Genomic DNA, 18,132 nt, shown 5'->3' on the forward strand with positions numbered 1-18,132 from the left:
TCATTAAAATGTTGCTAATACCTTATCTGCAGGTGTCCTTCAAGAATACTTCTCATCCCTTTCCCTTTTCACATTCCTTAGAAAGTTAGAGTCCAGGCCTCTGATAGTGAACCCCGAGGCAGTGACTGTTTTCCTTTACAACACGTGGCTTGAATACTTGTTTTGGACTCCCTGGGGGTATGGGCCCCGCTGAGCCCTTTCCTCAAACACACCGGCTCTGTCTGCCTGATTTCTTTACCCTTTTCTTTTTTTTTTCTTTTCTTTTCTTTTTTTTTCTTTCTTTTCTTTCTTTCTTTCTTTCTTTCTTTCTTTCTTTCTTTCTTTCTTTCTTTTTCTTCTTTCTGTTTCCTTCTTTTTTTCTTTTCTCTTTCTCTTTTCTTTCTCTCTTTTATTTCTTTCTCTTTCTCTTTTTTCTCTTTCTCTTTTCTTTTCTTTCTTTCTTTCTCTTCTTTATTTCTTCCTTCCTTTCTCTCTTTCTTTCTTTCTTTTCTTTCTTCTTTCTTTCTTTCTTTCTTTCTTTCTTTCTTTCTTTCTTTCTTCTTTCTTTCTTTCTTCCTTCCTTCCTCTCTTCTTTCTTTTCTTTCTTTCTTTCTTTCTTTCTTTCTTTCTTTCTTTCTTTCTTTTCCTTCCTTCCTTCCTTCCTTCCTTCCTTCCTTCCTTCCTTCCTTCCTTCCTTCCTTCCTTTTTCTTTCCTTTTTTCTCTCTTTCTTTTCTTTCTCTCTCTTTCTTTTCTTTCTTTCTCTTTTTTCTCCTTCCTTCCTTCCTTCCTTCCTTCCTTCCTTCCTTCCTTCCTTCCTTCCTTCCTTCCTTCCTTCTCTCCCTCTCTCTTCCTCTCTTTCTTTCTTTGGATTTATTCATGAGAGAGCGAGGCAGAGCCACAGGCAGAGGGAGAGGCAGGCCCCTGCGGGGATGCGGAAGCGGGACTCGATCCCAGGACCCCGGGGTCACGCCCAGCCCCACCCCCGCCCCGGGCGCCCCTCTCTCCTTTGCGGGCCGGATCAGGGACGCACCGAGGGTGCGCTGCGGGGTGCCGGGCGCCTGCACCGTCCCGAGTCCCACTCGGCGCCCTGAGCTCCCCGGGGTGGGAGACGCAGCTTCTCGGCGAGCGGCCGGGCGGCTGCGGGCGCGGGGGGGGGGGGGGGGGGAGGGGGCGGGGAGGAGAGAGGGGGCGGGGAGGGGAGGGGGACGGGGACCGGGACGGGGAGGGGGACGCGGAGGGGGCGGAGGTCCCCGCGCCCTGCCGCCCGCGCCCGCTGCAGCGCCGCCGGGGCCGAGCGACCGAGGAGCCGCGCGCGCCCGCAGCCTCCAGCGTCGGCGCCGGCGGAGGGGAGCGCGGACGGACGGACGGACGGACGGACGGCGGGACGGCGGGACTGGAGGGGGCCGGGCGCGCGATGGCCCTCGGAGCGGGCCGCCCTTCCCCGCCCGGGCCCTGGCGGCGGCCGCGGATGCGCAGGTAACGGGCCCGGCGGCTGCCTCCGCACGCCGGCCTCGGGATGCTCCGCCCGGGGGGGGGGGGGGGACCCTCCGGCGGCCGCCCCGGGGCGCAGCTGAGGCCGAGCGTGGCCCCACGTCCCGGGCAGACGCCCCGCGGGGCCCCCGGGGCGGGAGTGGGGCCGGCGGGGGGCGCCCCAGGGGCGGGGGGGGGGACGCGGGCCCGCGGCGTGCAGTCGGGCCGGGAGGGGTGTCGCGGCGGAGCGCGGCCGGGACGGGGCCCGGGGCCCGGGGCTCCCCGGCGGGCTGCTCGGAGGAGGGGGCGGCGGCAAGGCGGAGAGGCGAGCGGGGACGCACACCGGGGCCGCTTGGGCGCCCCGCCGCGGCGGCCCGAGTCCCGGCGAGCCCCCGCCCCCGCCCCCGCTGCGTCCCCGTCCCCGCTGCGTCCCCGTCCCCGTCCCCGCCCGGGGCTTCTGCGCAGGTGGCCGCCGGACCACAGGGGCCTCCGAGACGCAGCCCTGGCCTCCGCGGGTCCCCAGGCCTGGGGTCGGCCGTGAGCTGAGCTACAGCTGACGGCTCCGAGCGGCGGGGAAGCCAGCAGGGTTCGTCTGCTGCTCCCCCCTGTCCCCTCCCGAAGCCCGGAGGAGGGAGGAGGGTACCTGGCCTGCCTGCCCAACAGGTAGTTCCCTCAAAGAGGACTGGGCGGGGGGGGGGGGGGCAGGGGGGGACAAGCCCTCCAAAGGCAAACGCAGAAACCGCAGAAGGTCACCTCGTTACTTGAAGAGACTATTGCGCGCATTGAAAAACTTTTTAGGGTTTCCCTCTGATCTTGTTGGTGACCCCATAAACTTTAGAAGTTTCAAGGTGTCTGTGAAATGTAGGGAGGCGATTTGGGAGGCCCCCGTTTGCAGAGGGGCCGCAGAGTTACCCCAAAGCAGGTGTGTGTGTGTGTGTGTGTGAGAGAGAGAGACTTTGGGCAGCTTCTTTACCTTGAAAATGAAATGTGGAGCCGCAGGCAGACGTGTGCTGCCCTGGTGTGATGCAACCTCGCCTGTGATAGGCCAGATACCTCCGATTCCCCCCACCGGGTGCTGGGGCACATCAGTCTTAAGTGTCAGATGAGCAGTTATCCAGGGCTCACGATTCCTCTGTCTTTGTGCTGCAGATGTCCGGACTGCAAGCCTGCACTGTGCTGAGAGGGAGATGACTTGAGAGGCCAGCTTTTGATCTCCACAACAATGTCTATGAACAGTTCCAAACAGCCAGTGTCTCCTGCAGCTGGGCTCCTTTCAAATACAACTTGCCAGACGGAAAACCGGCTTTCGGTATTTTTTTCAGTAATCTTCATGACAGTGGGAATCTTGTCAAACAGCCTTGCCATTGCTATTCTCATGAAGGCTTATCAGAGATTTAGACAGAAGTCCAAGGCATCGTTTCTGCTTTTGGCCAGTGCCCTGGTAATCACAGACTTCTTTGGCCACCTCATCAATGGAGCTATAGCAGTCTTTGTGTACGCTTCCGATAAAGACTGGATCCGCTTTGACCAGTCGAACATCCTTTGCAGTATCTTTGGTATCTGCATGGTGTTCTCCGGTCTGTGCCCACTTTTTCTAGGCAGTGTGATGGCCATTGAGCGCTGTATCGGAGTCACCAAACCAATATTTCATTCTACGAAAATTACATCCAAACATGTGAAAATGATGTTGAGTGGAGTGTGCTTGTTTGCCATTTTCATAGCTTTGCTACCCATCCTTGGGCATCGAAACTATAAAATTCAAGCATCGAGGACCTGGTGTTTCTACAAAACAGAACACATCAAAGACTGGGAAGATAGGTTTTACCTTCTGCTCTTTTCTTTTCTGGGGCTCTTAGCCCTTGGCGTTTCATTCTTGTGCAATGCCATCACAGGAATCACACTTTTAAGAGTCAAATTTAAAAGTCAGCAGCACAGACAAGGCAGGTCTCATCATTTTGAAATGGTCATCCAGCTCCTGGCTATAATGTGTGTCTCCTGCATTTGCTGGAGTCCATTTCTGGTAAGAGCCTAACATTTTGACAATTTCTGCTTTCTTCCATTTTTTTCCATGTGTAATACAAGGTTTGTTGTCTTTTTCAAAGTTGTTGGTCTTGATGGGCAACACTATTCAATCTCTTAAATACTGGAGTTTATTCCTACTCAGGACTTACTTCGGCACCCGGCTCTGGCTCAGGATTAAGCTGTCTATGGTACCCATGGTATGATTTTCCAACACTCCTACTTGTGAAATGAAAGAGGACCTGGTGTTTCTACAAAACAGAACACATCAAAGACTGGGAAGATAGGTTTGAAAGAAATGTCTTGCTTAACAATTCTAACTATAGCATAACCTGCTTGCAGAAGAGGATAAGGTGATTTTAATAGAGCAACATAGTTTTAATATGCTCAATAGAATTAGTTTCTAAAATGTGAAAAAAAAACCCGACCAACTATAAATATAGTATTGGAATGGGCTCAACTAAGTCTTGGTAGAAAGTCTATGTGGAAAGGCATATTAGCTACTGGGTTTTTCTAAACGCACAATGCTGGGTCTTGGCTTGCAAAGGGAGGTGATGAGTTGAGATAGTTGGATAGTTGAGGTGAATTCTATGGATAGGTTAGGTGAAGAAATCACTAGTTCACCAACCCAAGAACAATGCCAATACTTCAAGGAGAGGTATGATTGGTAGGAAAACCTTCCTTTTTCATCCCATTTCTTTAAAAAAAAATTTTTTTTTTGACGTAGCCAGTAGCTCTGTTTGACAGCATGTTATTTTTATTGGGAAATGAAAGCTAAGGTTAAGGAATTAACAACAAACATAAGTCATTTATATTATCTTCTAGGTAGAAGACAAAATATTTATGATTTTTTTAAGTATGGCCTTAACTCCCTTCATCATTTTACTTTATGATGGAAAGAGTGACAACATGCCATGAAAGAGAGAAAGAATCATCTATACACAACTAGTGGTGGCAGTAAAGATTATTTTCATTCCTTCTTCTGTACCAGTGAAGAAATGGGATAGACATAGTAATACAGGGGATCCACAGGTAAAGGTGAGGCAAAGTGGGGAGACAGAGGTAGATGGAACCCAGAGGTTGTGATCATACCTTGCCTGGTAGTATGAAGGTGCTTGCGACTGATGCAGTTTTCCTAGACCCTCCAGCAGAGCCACTGTCCAAAAACTGTTGCCAGTGGAGTTTTATTTATTTATATATTTACTTATTTTAAAGATTTTATTTATTTATTTGAGAAAAAGAGAGTGGGAAAGTATAAGCAGGCGGCACAGCAGAGGGAGAAGGAGAAGCACGCTTCCCGCTAAGCAGGGAGCCTGATGTGGGGCTCCATCCCAGGATCCTAGGATCACGACCTGAGCTGGAGGCAGATGCTTAACAGACTGAGCCACCCAGGTGCCCCACCAGTGGAGTTTTAATAAACAATCCTGATGATCCTGATGCATAAGGAAGTTGTGAGAGCCGCTGTTGCAGACAAATCCTGTGACAGCTGATTTTATTCTCCAAAAGGGTTTCTACTTTTTGAATATTTTCTTTATTCATATTATGTTCTCACAATTTGAATTTAGCTTCTGGAATTGTTAAATCATTTAAATATTTCTTCCTGATATTCTGGAATTGGTCCTAGGAACCCAACCACAGGGAAGCCAGGTTGGGTCTGTCAATGGCAAGTCAACATTTTGAGGCCTGCCTGTCATTTTAGGAGGCCTTAGGTGTAACCAAGCAGAGATCTGATCTGTGTTCATTGTCTGGTTATTTGAATCTGAGTAGCAGAGAACAATTCTATCAATACTTAGGAGTCACTTCAGCATTCATTCTTGAAGAGTTTAATTTATGCCACTCAACAGAGGCAATTCCCTTTGAACGATCCTTTTTTTCCCCCTTAAACATTGAAATAATCTAGCTTTTCAAAATAAAAAGTGACCGTGAGTAGCCCAGAAATCAACTGGGGGTTAGAAAGAGAAGATGAAGAAGGTGAGAAAAATGGAGACAGTAGGCCTGGAGAGAGCCTGAAATCAATGGAATAGTGAGAGGAGAGACAAGTGGTCTGGACAACTGAGGTAATCACTGGTGCTTTCTTTGGTTTATGCTTGTTCTCAGTCACCTTTAAAATTCTGCTTCATTCTAGCTTTTGATTGAGAAATAGGAGTGATAGGTTAACTGCTGTGAGACTGTGGAAGGTAGCAAGATTCCATGCTCATCATGGATATTTTGAATTTATGTTTTTTTTCTTCCTGAGTTTTTGGTTTCCTTCTCTGTTAAAGTAGATATTACAGTTTAATCCATATTTTGAACATATTTCTGTTGGAGACATAATTTTGTTTTTGTGAAACATTTTCTGAGTTCTATGTTCTATTTATGAATTAATTATCAACACACCTATTACACCAGTGTATCAATCCTTCTAAAATGCTTTTTAGTGTGAGAATTATTTCTGTGTTCGATGCTCAGTTGATACACCACAGATACTTCTTGACGGGTGATATTTTATTGGAAGCATTCTTTGCATTCCTGGTTTCTCTTGTGGACGCTTGGGTCTTCATAGCAAATTCTGACTAAAGGATTTACAGCTTTTGTGGTCCAGACACATGTGCCTTTGACATTAGGTTAAGGCCGTCAGACAGCTCTAAATGGAACCCCTGTAAAGAAACTCAGGTTTGGGAATGCTGAATAACATCAAGCACTAGCATCTCATTTGAAACCTGTCTCTTTTCCCCATTAAATGCTTAGGAAAAATTGCATAGATGTTAATGACTGAGCCATCACTCTCCACCTTATATTTTAAAAACTTCTTAGTTTTTAAACTATTTTAAACTTGATTTTAGCCTCTGAAATCAAGCTTCTGGATCCCCATAGTTGTACTATAACGCTGACAGCTTCTCCCAGTGCCCTACTTTACATTATGTATTTTCTTTCTATGATTGATGAGTATGAATTGTTGGATTTGTAACTTGGATGAACATCTGTGCACACTTTTGACATGTTATCACTGTCATTTTCAAGCCTCAAACTGGAACACAGTTACAGGTGCACACACACGAAAGGTAGCAGGTGAATAATGCAGATGATAGTGGTTGTGCTTGGTGGGATTTATTGTATCAAAACTTATCAATCATGGCATAATTTCTGAAATTATTTAAATTTGTAGCTGATGACAAAGGGAATATTTTATGAATTTCAATGATTGAACCAATACAAAACCAATACAAAAGGGAAGATGATCATGTTGTTTGAGTTTTCATCTGTCTTTTTAATAGACTCTTTTTTCTTGATTAGTTTTAGGTTTACAGGGAAATGAGCGGCAAGCACGGAGTTCACGTTATGCCCTCTCATGTTCCCTCCGACGCCTTCATTAACCCTTATCACTTGTCACAATTCATGACCCAATACCAAATCATTCTTATTGACTAAGGTCTGTCATGTTTTACCATAGCGTTGTATGTTGTATGAGCTTTGATAAATGTATATTGACATGTGTCCATCATTGCAGTATCATACAGAATAATTTCATTGCTCTAAAAATCCCCTGTGGTGGATTTTTAATTTTTTTTAATTTTTAAGATTTAATGTGTTATTTTTCCAAAGGAGGGAATGTATGTTTTCAGGAATTAAGATTTTGAAGAGTAGTACAAATCTACTAGTTTAAGCTATAGCTCATTAAAATGTTAAAACTTAAACTTTTACAGTATCTGGATTTTTATAGTTTTAAACATGGTGAACACATATAAGTTCATTTAATTATAGTCCTAACTGAAAAATAAGGGAAACTACAATGGGCACTTTTTAGTTGACAATTTCATTTAGCAACAAATTAGTACAAAAATCTTTAAGAGTCAAATGACAATTATAAAATTGTCTTCCCTGTATCCTAGGTGAATCACTGTTCCTTAATAAATAAATCTCAAAGACATTCTTTTGATGTTTCTAGGGTGAGAGGAAAAAATAACCTATTTACCAGCCTTTCAAGTAACATTTTCTTAATATCATTTTTGTCTTCATATAAGTAACGATTCTTTTTAATGTTCCGTTTCTAGAATACGTAAGCCTGAAAGGAACTTATTATTATTGCTATTCTTATTTCATCAGTTTGGCAGAGCAATAAATACTTTTCGACTGGTTGACTGTAACTTAGGTAGTATGAATGCCCAAAGATTGCAAATGATTGACCAGAATGTGGATTCTCAGTTTTGTAGGTAAGAGTTAATTAAGCAATTACTGAAACCCAAATGGTAATTTTTAATCTGTTCCCTAAGTCAGCAACTGTAGACACTATTAAACTTCAGCAATCTTTTACCAGAAGGACAGACATTTGTTTACTTTCCCTTCAGGGATAAAGGATTATTTTGATTTGGGAAAAGAGGAGCAAGTATATGAAAAGTAAATAGATTTCTTAGGTAGGTAAGTTTACCCCAGAAAAGTGTTCTCCTGCATATATAAAGTTTGCACTTGATTTCTTAAAGATTTTTCACTCTTATGCTAGTGCTTCTAGCCAGTGTAGTTAAACATTTAGTCACTAAGATGTTTGTCAGCGATAAATAAAAACAGTTGGGTAGCTGATTGAAGTTTGACTGAATTACTAAAGGTATTGGCATCATAATGAACCAGGTCTCAGAGGGCTTATGGCAAATGATGGGTGAGCTTTGCTCTCAGGGGAATTACCCTCAGCCAAAGGAAGCTGCTTTGACCATGGTGCTTGCTGCCTTTCTTTGGTCACTGGGTGTGTGGTGATGGGTGGCTGTGGAGATACAAAGCCCTTGCCCCATTGCCTCGTTTGGAACATTTCTGAAGGGTCGTCCATGCTTCCGAGCTTGCTGAGGCCTTGCAACTGCACTCAGCCCTGCTCCTCCCTTTGCCAAGTCCTGCTTCCCTCACCACCTCGCACTCCCCCAGAACACTCCCTGCACGTAGATGTCTGTCTCCAAGTCTCTTTTCTTGCAGAGTCCAGCTTAGGGCAGTCTTTCAGAAGTCCAGTTGTTCCTGCATTATCAAAATATAAAGTATGTTGCAGATAGGTTTACAGTGCGACTTGACTAATATATTGAGCTATGCATAGGCCTTTGGAGTTGAGTTCCTTCGAGTTTATTTTCTCACTTCATGAAAGTGTATAAGATTGGTCCAGCAGAGGTCAATCAACTAAAAAAGACATTGCTAAGTTGAGAATTTTCATAAAAATCTGTTGCTTTAGATGTGTACAGTGGTGTGGAATACTTTTGGTATTTTAAGTTAATTTACTCTTGGCCAAACATGATTTCCTGTTTTTAAGGAGAAAGAGTTATAAAAATGCCCAGAGATACCATAGACATTGGGAGGGCACTTAAAAACATTTGCTTGAGTGATTCAAGAGTAAATGAATCAGAAACATGTGGATTAGATTTATACCCTCTTGGATATAAAAATCTTCTGGCTTAATGTGTCTTGGGGTTTTTATTAAGCTCCAAAAACATTTAAAGAACAATTCAAGATGTTAATGTGCCCAGAATCTCTCTAGGTTGCCAGTTTTAACGTTGTTTAGTCTTTTCCTTACAGGAGGTTCACAAAATACCTTCCATTTATATCTGCTTCGGAAAGCATTTATAGCCACACCGAATTTTACCTGGTATATCAATGGCATTTTTCTCTATTTACAGAAGACTTCACCCAATAGGAGAAAAACTGTCTGTTGATGGTTGCAAATATTGCTTTTTCGGGGCTTGTGTAAATTAGTCATTCTGTCTATCTTCTGTCCTGAGTGTAAGGATGGTAATGCCACAGAGGAGTCGATGCAGTTGTGGCTTCATCCAGACAGGGAGGTTGTTTTTCTCACTCCTCCTTAGCTAATGAATCCTTAAAAAAAATTCAGATGGTGGAATGCCAAAATGGGGTGGCTGTGGTGTGATGGTGAAAGAGACAGAGACAATTGGATTGCATAAAAGGATTTATTTTAGCTTTTTTGTGCACAGTTTCAAATCAAGCCGTCTCTTAAGATACTGTGGTTATGCGAGTACAGGCAGGAGGGATAGGGTCCCATCCCTACCACCTCTTGGCTGTGACATGGGGCTACTCTAAGTCAACTTTGTATGTCTGTGACCTCATTATAATAATACTACATAGAAGTACTATCAGAAAAAATGATATCACCTCCCTACCTCTCCTATCTCTCCTCCTACGGTGGCTGGCCCGGATTAAGTCTGAAATCCAAAAATCCTCCAAAAGTCTATTGCTTTTACTGCCACCCACCATCTCAATTAGAAAAAAAAATTATCTGTGTTTAGGTCAGGTGTTTTCCATGTTTTCCTCTATTAAGGAGGTTTGGTTGTAGTGGAAAGGAGCAGAGGGAGTGCACAGCTTCAGAAAACTTTTCTTGGACATTCCCACCTGAAGTTTCGTGTTACCTTTCCTTACTTCACTGTCTCACTGGAAGTAAAGATGTTGCCTCCTGATCTTTCGCGTATTTTTTGAATTCAAATACTCTAATAATTTGTAATTATAATAACTTGTAAGGTATTAATTTATAAATTATTGGGATCGAGTTAAAATTAGCCCCAGATTATCGAGACTGTTACGTAAAAGGCACTATGCTTGTGCTGTGAGTAGTTCCAGGGAGTAAGAGGAAAAAGAGCTTGCAGCTTCGTAGAAATAAAGTTATCCTGCTGAGAGTTAAGAAAAGTCCTGTTTCTTCCACTTCCTGGCTATGTGACCTTAACCACTCTGTGCCTGTTTCCTCCTATGGGAGATAGGTATTGAAATGCTTCCTTGGGTTGTTGTGGGGACTAAATAAATTAATAAATGTAAATTAACATAGTGTCGTATGCTTCAGTTATTATACTGTTATTGTTATTGTTGCTGTTACTATTAAACACTACTGCTGCCAGACAATAACTTTGTCAATGAGACAATTGAAGGCACTTTTTAATTAGTTGTTAAATGAACGATGAATGCTACAGTATGTGGCTGTCCCTTGTGATTTGGTGGCCCACAAGTAATTATTTGTTTATACGTTTGACAGATATTTATTGAGCATCCTACCTGTTGTGCCAGGCAGTATTTTAGTTACTACAGTAACAATATCTATGATTTAACCGTTCACAGTATCTTTGCTGTAGGCAGCGATACTCATAGAAGATGAGAAGAGAGGGCATGTGTAGGACATTGAAATATGAAGATATTTGATTATATTTCCTGTTATAGCAGAATAACAGGTATTCTGTTGCGAATATATGTAGATGAGATTATTTTTGATAACATAGAAGTGAAAAATTTCTATAGTACATCATTTAGGAGGAAAAAGTACTGGAAGTAAATGTGATCCTAACTGAAGTGATGTAAATTGTAAAAACCAAGGAGAGAAGAAATAATAATGTATATAATTCCTAGAGGTATAAAAATGTACAAGTAAGAACTTTAGTGTTTGGGACAGACTTTGATAATGTCAGGACACAGCAGGTTGTAATAAATTAATATTAAAAGCTAGAAGAATTTTCAAGTAATGACACATGAGTAGCAGGAAAATTAAATCAGATAGTAATAATTTAATGATTCAAATCAGTCTTTTCTACTATCCAATGATAAGAAAAGTGACTCAAGATAGAAAATAGGAATACATGTAGGTGAAATGAAGCATTACAAAAAATCACCAGGTCTTTGCAAGAATTTGCATTAATAAAGTGTTGGAAACAACTGAAAATAGAAAAAAAAAACAATTACTAGGAAATTTAATACTAGAAATGAAGAAAATAAAAAAAATCTACTTATGCTTTAATGCACTTGTTAATTTACTCATTGATTTGCTCATTTGGCAGACTTCTGCTGAGCAGAACGTTGGTGTCTCTCTCTCGGTGGACCTGAAGCAGGGACAGACTAGACCTGGGAAAATATTTCTGAGGCACATACTCTAGGAATCATCTTTCTAACTTCTTCATTTGATCCGTGGTTTTTGCACTCTGTTCTCCAACCTCTAACTCATACTTTTCCTTCTCTTTCCAGTTTTCTTTTAAATTTAAATTTTTAAAATTTTCATTTTGAAACAGAGAAAGGGAGAAGGACAGAGGGAGAGGGGGAGAGAGAGAATCTTAAGCAGGCTTCATGCGCAGGGCTCCATCCCACAACCCTGAGATCATAACCTGAGTCTAAATCAAAAGTGGATGCTTAACTGACTGAGACACCCAGGTGCCCCCCCTTTCCACTTTTTTAAAAAAAATTTATTTATTTATTCAGCAGAGACACAGAGAGAGGCAGAGACACAGGCAGAGGGAGAAGCAGGCTCCCTGTGGGGAGCCCAATACAGGACTTGATCCTTGATCTCCAGGATCACCCCCTGAGCTGCAGGCAGACCTCAACCACTGAGCTACCCAGGGTGCCCCTCTTTCCACTTTTAATGTGGGATAAAATTAACTTTGCATTTTCCTGGCCTTGTCTGGGAGCAGGGCAAAGGGTTAATTGCTGGATTCATTGCTTTAGTAAATAGTGGAGGAACGTGGGCCCAAAGGTGCATTAGCACCCAGGCCCGGCTGGGAGACAGAATGCAGGAGTCGGGAAGAGGAGCAGGGACAAGGAAGGAAGGAAGTGGAGGACCGGGAAGCTGGGGGTGGGACTGGCAAGTGAGCAGAGGTGCCCGGGTCCCAGGAACTGCCCTGGGGAGGAAAGGCTCTTTCTATGTCCATGGGTGTCTTTTCCTTATTGAGGAGTATTACATTTTGTCTATCATATCCTCTCAAGCTACTTTTAAAAAGGCAAAGAAGACTTTATTGTAAAAAAAGATGCAGTACACTACAAATTAAAATTCAGAAAAAGATCTTCCAAATCCCTCTCTCTAGAGATTACAGCTATTAGGATTCCGAGCACATACTTTTACTCATCTGATGGGGAAAATATAATGGTTTAATTTCTTTGACTAACAGGATAAACTTTCTTTTTCTTGTGTAATTGGGCATTATCTTTTGTGTGAATATGTAGGTTTCTGTAAATGATTTTCAAGAACTCTTTGGATAACGAAGAACAGATAATGCTAATATATAAAAATGATAAAATCAGTTGTTATGAAAGTAGTTGTTTTTCCATGTTTACTGTTAGCCTTTTAATTTAGTATTTTAATTTATAAAAGTAGCGAATGAATCAGTAATTTTCTTTGTGGTTACTGCTTTCAGGTTAAGAAATAATTTTCTCAGGCTGAGATGATACTGATATTCATCTTTTTTTTCTAGCACTTCTGCTTTTTCATTCTTTGTATTCATACTTTTAATACATTTATGGTTTATTTTGTTAAGTTTGCAAATTAATAATATGAATTTTCTTTTGAATGGTGAGCTAGCTGTCCCAAGATAGCTGAATGATTTTTGTCTAACTCTTTAAAATTCTACCTTTATTTTGTATGAAATTGTTAAATGTGTTCGGCTCTTTCTGGACCCTTTATTTCACCCTACTGGTCTGTCTTTGCTTTGTGTACAATCACCATCTTTACATTTTATTTACACGTGCGTTCAATTTATCAGTTACAATATAGAATGTTCCCTTTCATGACCATGATCTCCCATAATTGAAATCATTTCTTGAATAATAATTTACTTTTACTGTGATGAAATTCACATAACATAAAATTCACTATTTTAACCATTTTAAAGGGTACAATTCCATGACAGTTTCTTACATTCAGAATGTTGTGTAACCATCACCACGTTCTTGTCTAGAACATTTTCATCAACCTCAAGAGAAGTCCTGTACCCATGAAGCAATCATTCCCCCATTCCCTGTTTCCCACTCCCTGAAGCCCCTGGCAGCCACTAGTCTGTCTTTATGGATTTGCGTGTGTTGGATATTTCATATACATGGGATCTTAAAAATATGTGACTTTTTGTGTTTGGCTTCTTTCACTTAACGTAATGTTTTCAAGGTCGATGCATGTAGTGGCATGTATCAGTACATCATTCTTTTTTTTGTGACCGAATAATGTTCATTTCTATGGATACACCACATTTTGTTTATCCATTCATTAGTTGATGGACATTTGGGTTGTTTCCACCTTTGGCTATTGTGACTTGTGCTGCCTTGAAGAGTTGTATACAAGGCTTTGTTTCAACACTTGTTTTCAATTCTTTTGGGTACATAACTAGGAGTGAAATTTGCTGGGTCAAATGGTATTATTATGTCTAGCTTTTTGTGGTAACACCAAACTGTTTTCCAAGATGGCTACACCATTATATCTTCCAATCAGCAGTGTGTGAGGGTTCCAATATCTCTACATTTTTGCCAAAACTTATTTTTTTTTGAAACATTCTTTTTTTGTTTGTTTGTTTTTTATTATGGCTGTTTCAGTGGATATCCAGTGGTAGGCAGCTCATTATAGTTTTGATTTGTATTTCCTTTCTGACTAATGATGTTGAATGTTTTTGTATTTTTGGGGAAACTATTTCGTGCATATTTTAGTGTTTAAAAAAAGTTACATGGATCTATAATTTCCTTCTTTTATTGTATCCTGCTTTTAATATTAGAATTATACTAGTTTAAAAAACAATAGGGAAATTCTGTCTCTACGTACTGGAGTAATTTAAGTAACTTTGATGTCAGCTGTTGTGTGATGACTTGGTATCATTTCAGTGTTTTTTGATAGAGTTTGAGGGTTTTTTTCCCCTTTTTTCTTTCTTTCAAGATTTTATTTAAATCTGGGTTAGTTTACATATTGTAGTATTAGTTTCAGGGGTAGAATTTAGTGATTCATCAGTTGCATACAATACCCAGTGCTCATTACATCAAATCCACATGAGTGAAATCATATGGTGTTTTGGTGTTTGTGTTTCTCTGACTTATTTCGCTTACTATTATGCTAAGCGAAAGTTAGCATCAGTTCCGTCCACGTTATTGCAAATGGCAAGATTTCATTCTTTTTGATGGCTGAGTAATATTCTACTACATGTATAAATTATGTATATATATAAAATTATATATATTTATATATATATGCACATCACATCTTCTTTATCCATTCATCAGTTGATGGACATTTGGGCTCTTTCCATCTTTTGGCTATTGCGGATAACACTGCTATAAACACTGGGCTGCATGTGCCTCAGGGTTTTTTTCTGATTTTTTTTTGGTTTGAGTTTTCTACTTTGTCATGAAGACAACATTGGTATCTTTTGGCATAATTTAATCAATTTCATTGAGAGTATGAATTTAGTAGCAAATTTTTGTACCAAGAATTTTTTATAACTGAAGATATTCTTATCTATTAATTTATTTTTGTACATTATACATTTATATGTGTTTATTTTACTAATATTTTACATAATATTTATTTTTGTTTTTAAATTTGGCTTTTCAGAAGGTTTAAGAGTTTAAAAATTTCTTATATTAACTTGTAAATCTTACTGTTTTCAAATTAGTTAATTTCTTATTATCAGATTTTATAAATATGTCATGGACATTTGAAAAGAATCTATATTTTTTTAAGTGATAAAGTTCAATAAATAGATATTAAATCAGGATTATTACTTGCAGATCCTATTTTCTTAGGCAATTGTTATTATAATAATAATAACTTTGAATATTCTGGATTTTGTTATGCATTTACTATTATTGATACAGTCTAAGAAACTTTTAGTGCCATTCTTTTTTTTTTTTTTAAGATTTTATTTATTCATGAGAGACATAGAGAGAGGCAGAGACATAGGCAGAGGGAGAAGCAGGCTCCATGCAGGGAGCCCAACATGGGACTCGATCTCGGGTCTCCAGGATCACACCCTGGGCTGAAGGCAACGCTGAACCACTGAGCCACCCGGGCTGTCCTAGTGCCATTCTTATGAATACGTTATAGCATCATCATAACATTCAAACAGAACAAGAATTTTTTCCCCCTGTCTCTTATGTCCCTATACCTCCTGGTTGGGCTCCAGAATTCTGACATTGAAAAGAAAATAAGGTGGTTCTTCTTATTTTCCATTCCCTATATTCTGATAGATGCTTTAGTTTTGCTGATTTAGGAATATGAAGTTAAATAAGAAGGAAGTCAATGATTGGAAGAACGCAGTTAAATTTGCAGTTTAGAAAGCAAGTTGATTCTGATTAGTCCCAGGAATTTGCTCTTGACGACCCTGGACATCAGCACCTATAACTGGCCTATCCTTCATCCAGTTCTGCCTGAGGTCTGGTTTAGAACTGCCCAAGACCTGTGTACTAGGAAGATAGTCCTGAGACTATTCCTCCAACCTAGCATGTTCTTTGGGTCTGTTGACATTACAAATGCACTTTTTGGAGAAAAGCTGGACTAGAACTGCATCTAGAAAGAAAGAACTTTGTGAATGCCTTCTTACTCCTCATTTCCTACCGTGAAAGCTTATTTCCAAATTGCAACACAAAAGTAGCAACGGACATTCTTTATCATTATGTAGTGCATGGAGAATTCGTTTTTGATGTAGTTTAATCTTTATGTGCTTCTATAACTACATATTTTTGCAACTGACAATTCCAATATTTCTCTTGTACATTATTTCTGAATAAAAAAATCTACCTAATGTATCCAAGAATTTTTAAAAATCCCAGAGTTTTTATAAACTTTGATAGCATGAGGTGGTTTTGAAACAATTGTAGGTTGTGTGGTGATTCTTTTCTCTACCGAAAGTCCAAAGACAGCTAAGGCAGACTCTTTCTTATTTCAAAGGAATATAAAGAATTGCTGGGGAAAAAAAGAGAAAATACATACCAAGCAGTTCTAAATGAGATCTTTGTTTTTTTTAGTTCATCCCTCAAAGTTTATATAGCAGGCTGGTCTATGGATATGGGTGCTGAAGTCAGTTTGCTAAATGCTCTCCTGGATGGTGGCAAATCCGGCAGTCTGTCTAGGAATAATTTCCTCTGTGTGCTATTGACCTTCTACTAATTGCATGCTTTAAGTTTATCTGTATAAGCTAAATGGCAGTAATACAAAGCCATTCTGCTTATTTAGATAGTTTTAGATCGATGTGGATTTCCACATGGTCGAATTATCACGCCATGTATACTTGGCTGTAAAGATGAATGGCTATTGGCGCCCTTGTCTCTAATACCTACCTTGCGTGTGAATTGACATTAAGATGTAGCCACAGTGTTAGTGCTATCCTTCTCTTGAATTTCTTGGTTTGTTTATATGGTTGCTAAAATCGCAAGTTCAAATCAGTTAAGCTCACCCAGAGATTATTTACCTGCTAAACAATATAAAGAGACAGTCAAGCAATCAATTAAAAATCACGCATCACCATGATTTCTGAGTGATGCCCTGTATATTCAGGTACTGAGCAAAATAATAGAACCCAAAGAGTCCTGAGGAATTTCTGTTATCCTCCTCCTCTACTCCCATCTCAAGTCAGGCCGAAACACTAAACAATGTCTTAGCTTGAAAGATGGATTTCTCTATTTTGGAATTAACTTCATTTTTCCTGTCTACTGAAGGCTACTCTTTGTGGTGGGTGGAGGGAGAAACACAGCTTTAGGCATTCCTCCTCAGTGACCCACCCAGCCTGAAGAGGGGAAGGAGGGGTGAATGTGCTGTGGCTTTCATAATAGGTAAATACTTTCATTAAATAATGTTTATAATCAGAGTCAGAATTCTCACATATGAATGCTGATTGAGTAACCTGAGTATTTTTCATTTCAAACTTGCTTGAAGAAAGGCTGTTTCATAAATAAAATGCCAAAGTTATATAATTTAGCCTGAAGTGTAGTCAATGTGTATATGCCTGGTGGCTAAAAATCATCTCTGTAAGAATATGTTACTATAGTACATTATGCTGATTCAAGTCAGATTTCTTTTTATTAGAGGAATTATAGTTCTGAAATCCTTTATTTTGTTTACATTTGTAATAATTTTCTCCATAAAACCTGTTCTGATTATTTTAGTCCATTTATCTCTCTATGGATAAAATATAATATCTAATTCTATATAATGATAAAATTCACACTGTTTGTTTTGTGATTGTCTAATCTCTTAAATAGATAGGGAGCTCTTTAGTGACAGAGTCAATGTCATATGTTTCTGCTCTGTTTCTTATAATGTCTGGTATACTTCTTGGAAGGGTTCAAGGAAAATGCAGCTCATCTTTAGAATTCTTTAATCATAAATGAAATTAGTGATGAAACAACATCTTTATAGCTATGGTTATTAAATACATATGAATGTCACATAAGGATTTTATTTTTTAAGTGTAATTTTTTGAAAAAAAGTAAGTTTTTGAAATACAGCTATAAAACTAATAGTGATGATCATTTTAAATGTAAAGTTCATTCTTGCTTAGAAATTTTGTTTTGTAGTGTAAGGTTTAATTAACTTGAAAACTTCATCTATAACTCCTACCACATGCCAGACATAATGCTCTCAGCATTCTCTATGCTCTCAGCATTCAATATTAACCCTTTGAATCCTTATTATCCTTTCGGATGTGTTTTTTCTCAGACATGACTCTGAATGTGCAGTGGGTTTGCCCAAAGGATGCAATCATAGAGGGCTTGCTGTACTTGCATTTAGCATCAAGAGCAGTTACACAACTTCTTGGTCATGCATTGTAACTGAAATTTTAGTTAAAATTAAAGTGTCTTCAGATTTAAGTTAAGATTCATGAGAAAGAGCTCTCATAGGAAGACAGTTCAAAGACAATGGGCTGATTGGGATTTGTGGAGAAAGATGAGCATGATTAAAGGAGGATTGTTTTTGTACTCTTATTATT

The 18,132-nt window shown here is 40.0% G+C and overlaps 1 protein-coding gene across 2 annotated transcripts in view; it reads left to right on the forward strand.

Annotated features, from left to right (window-relative positions):
• The first annotated feature begins 1,269 nt into the window (after positions 1 to 1,269).
• The window catches only part of PTGFR (prostaglandin F receptor), a 43,110-nt gene continuing 26,247 nt past the window's right edge, over positions 1,270 to 18,132 (forward strand). The window contains exons 1-2 of one of the 2 annotated variants that reach the window (XM_077905149.1): positions 1,270 to 1,456; positions 2,600 to 3,470. In XM_077905149.1, the coding sequence (XP_077761275.1) occupies positions 2,673 to 3,470 (798 nt within the window). In that variant the 5' untranslated portion in view covers positions 1,270 to 1,456; positions 2,600 to 2,672. Of the gene's footprint in view, positions 1,457 to 1,883; positions 2,114 to 2,599; positions 3,471 to 18,132 lie in introns of those variants that run through there. The other variant, XM_077905150.1, reaches the window with a different exon arrangement.

The sequence above is a fragment of the Canis aureus genome, chromosome 8, assembly GCF_053574225.1.
Source record: "Canis aureus isolate CA01 chromosome 8, VMU_Caureus_v.1.0, whole genome shotgun sequence".
NCBI classification, from domain to species: Eukaryota; Metazoa; Chordata; class Mammalia; order Carnivora; family Canidae; genus Canis; species Canis aureus.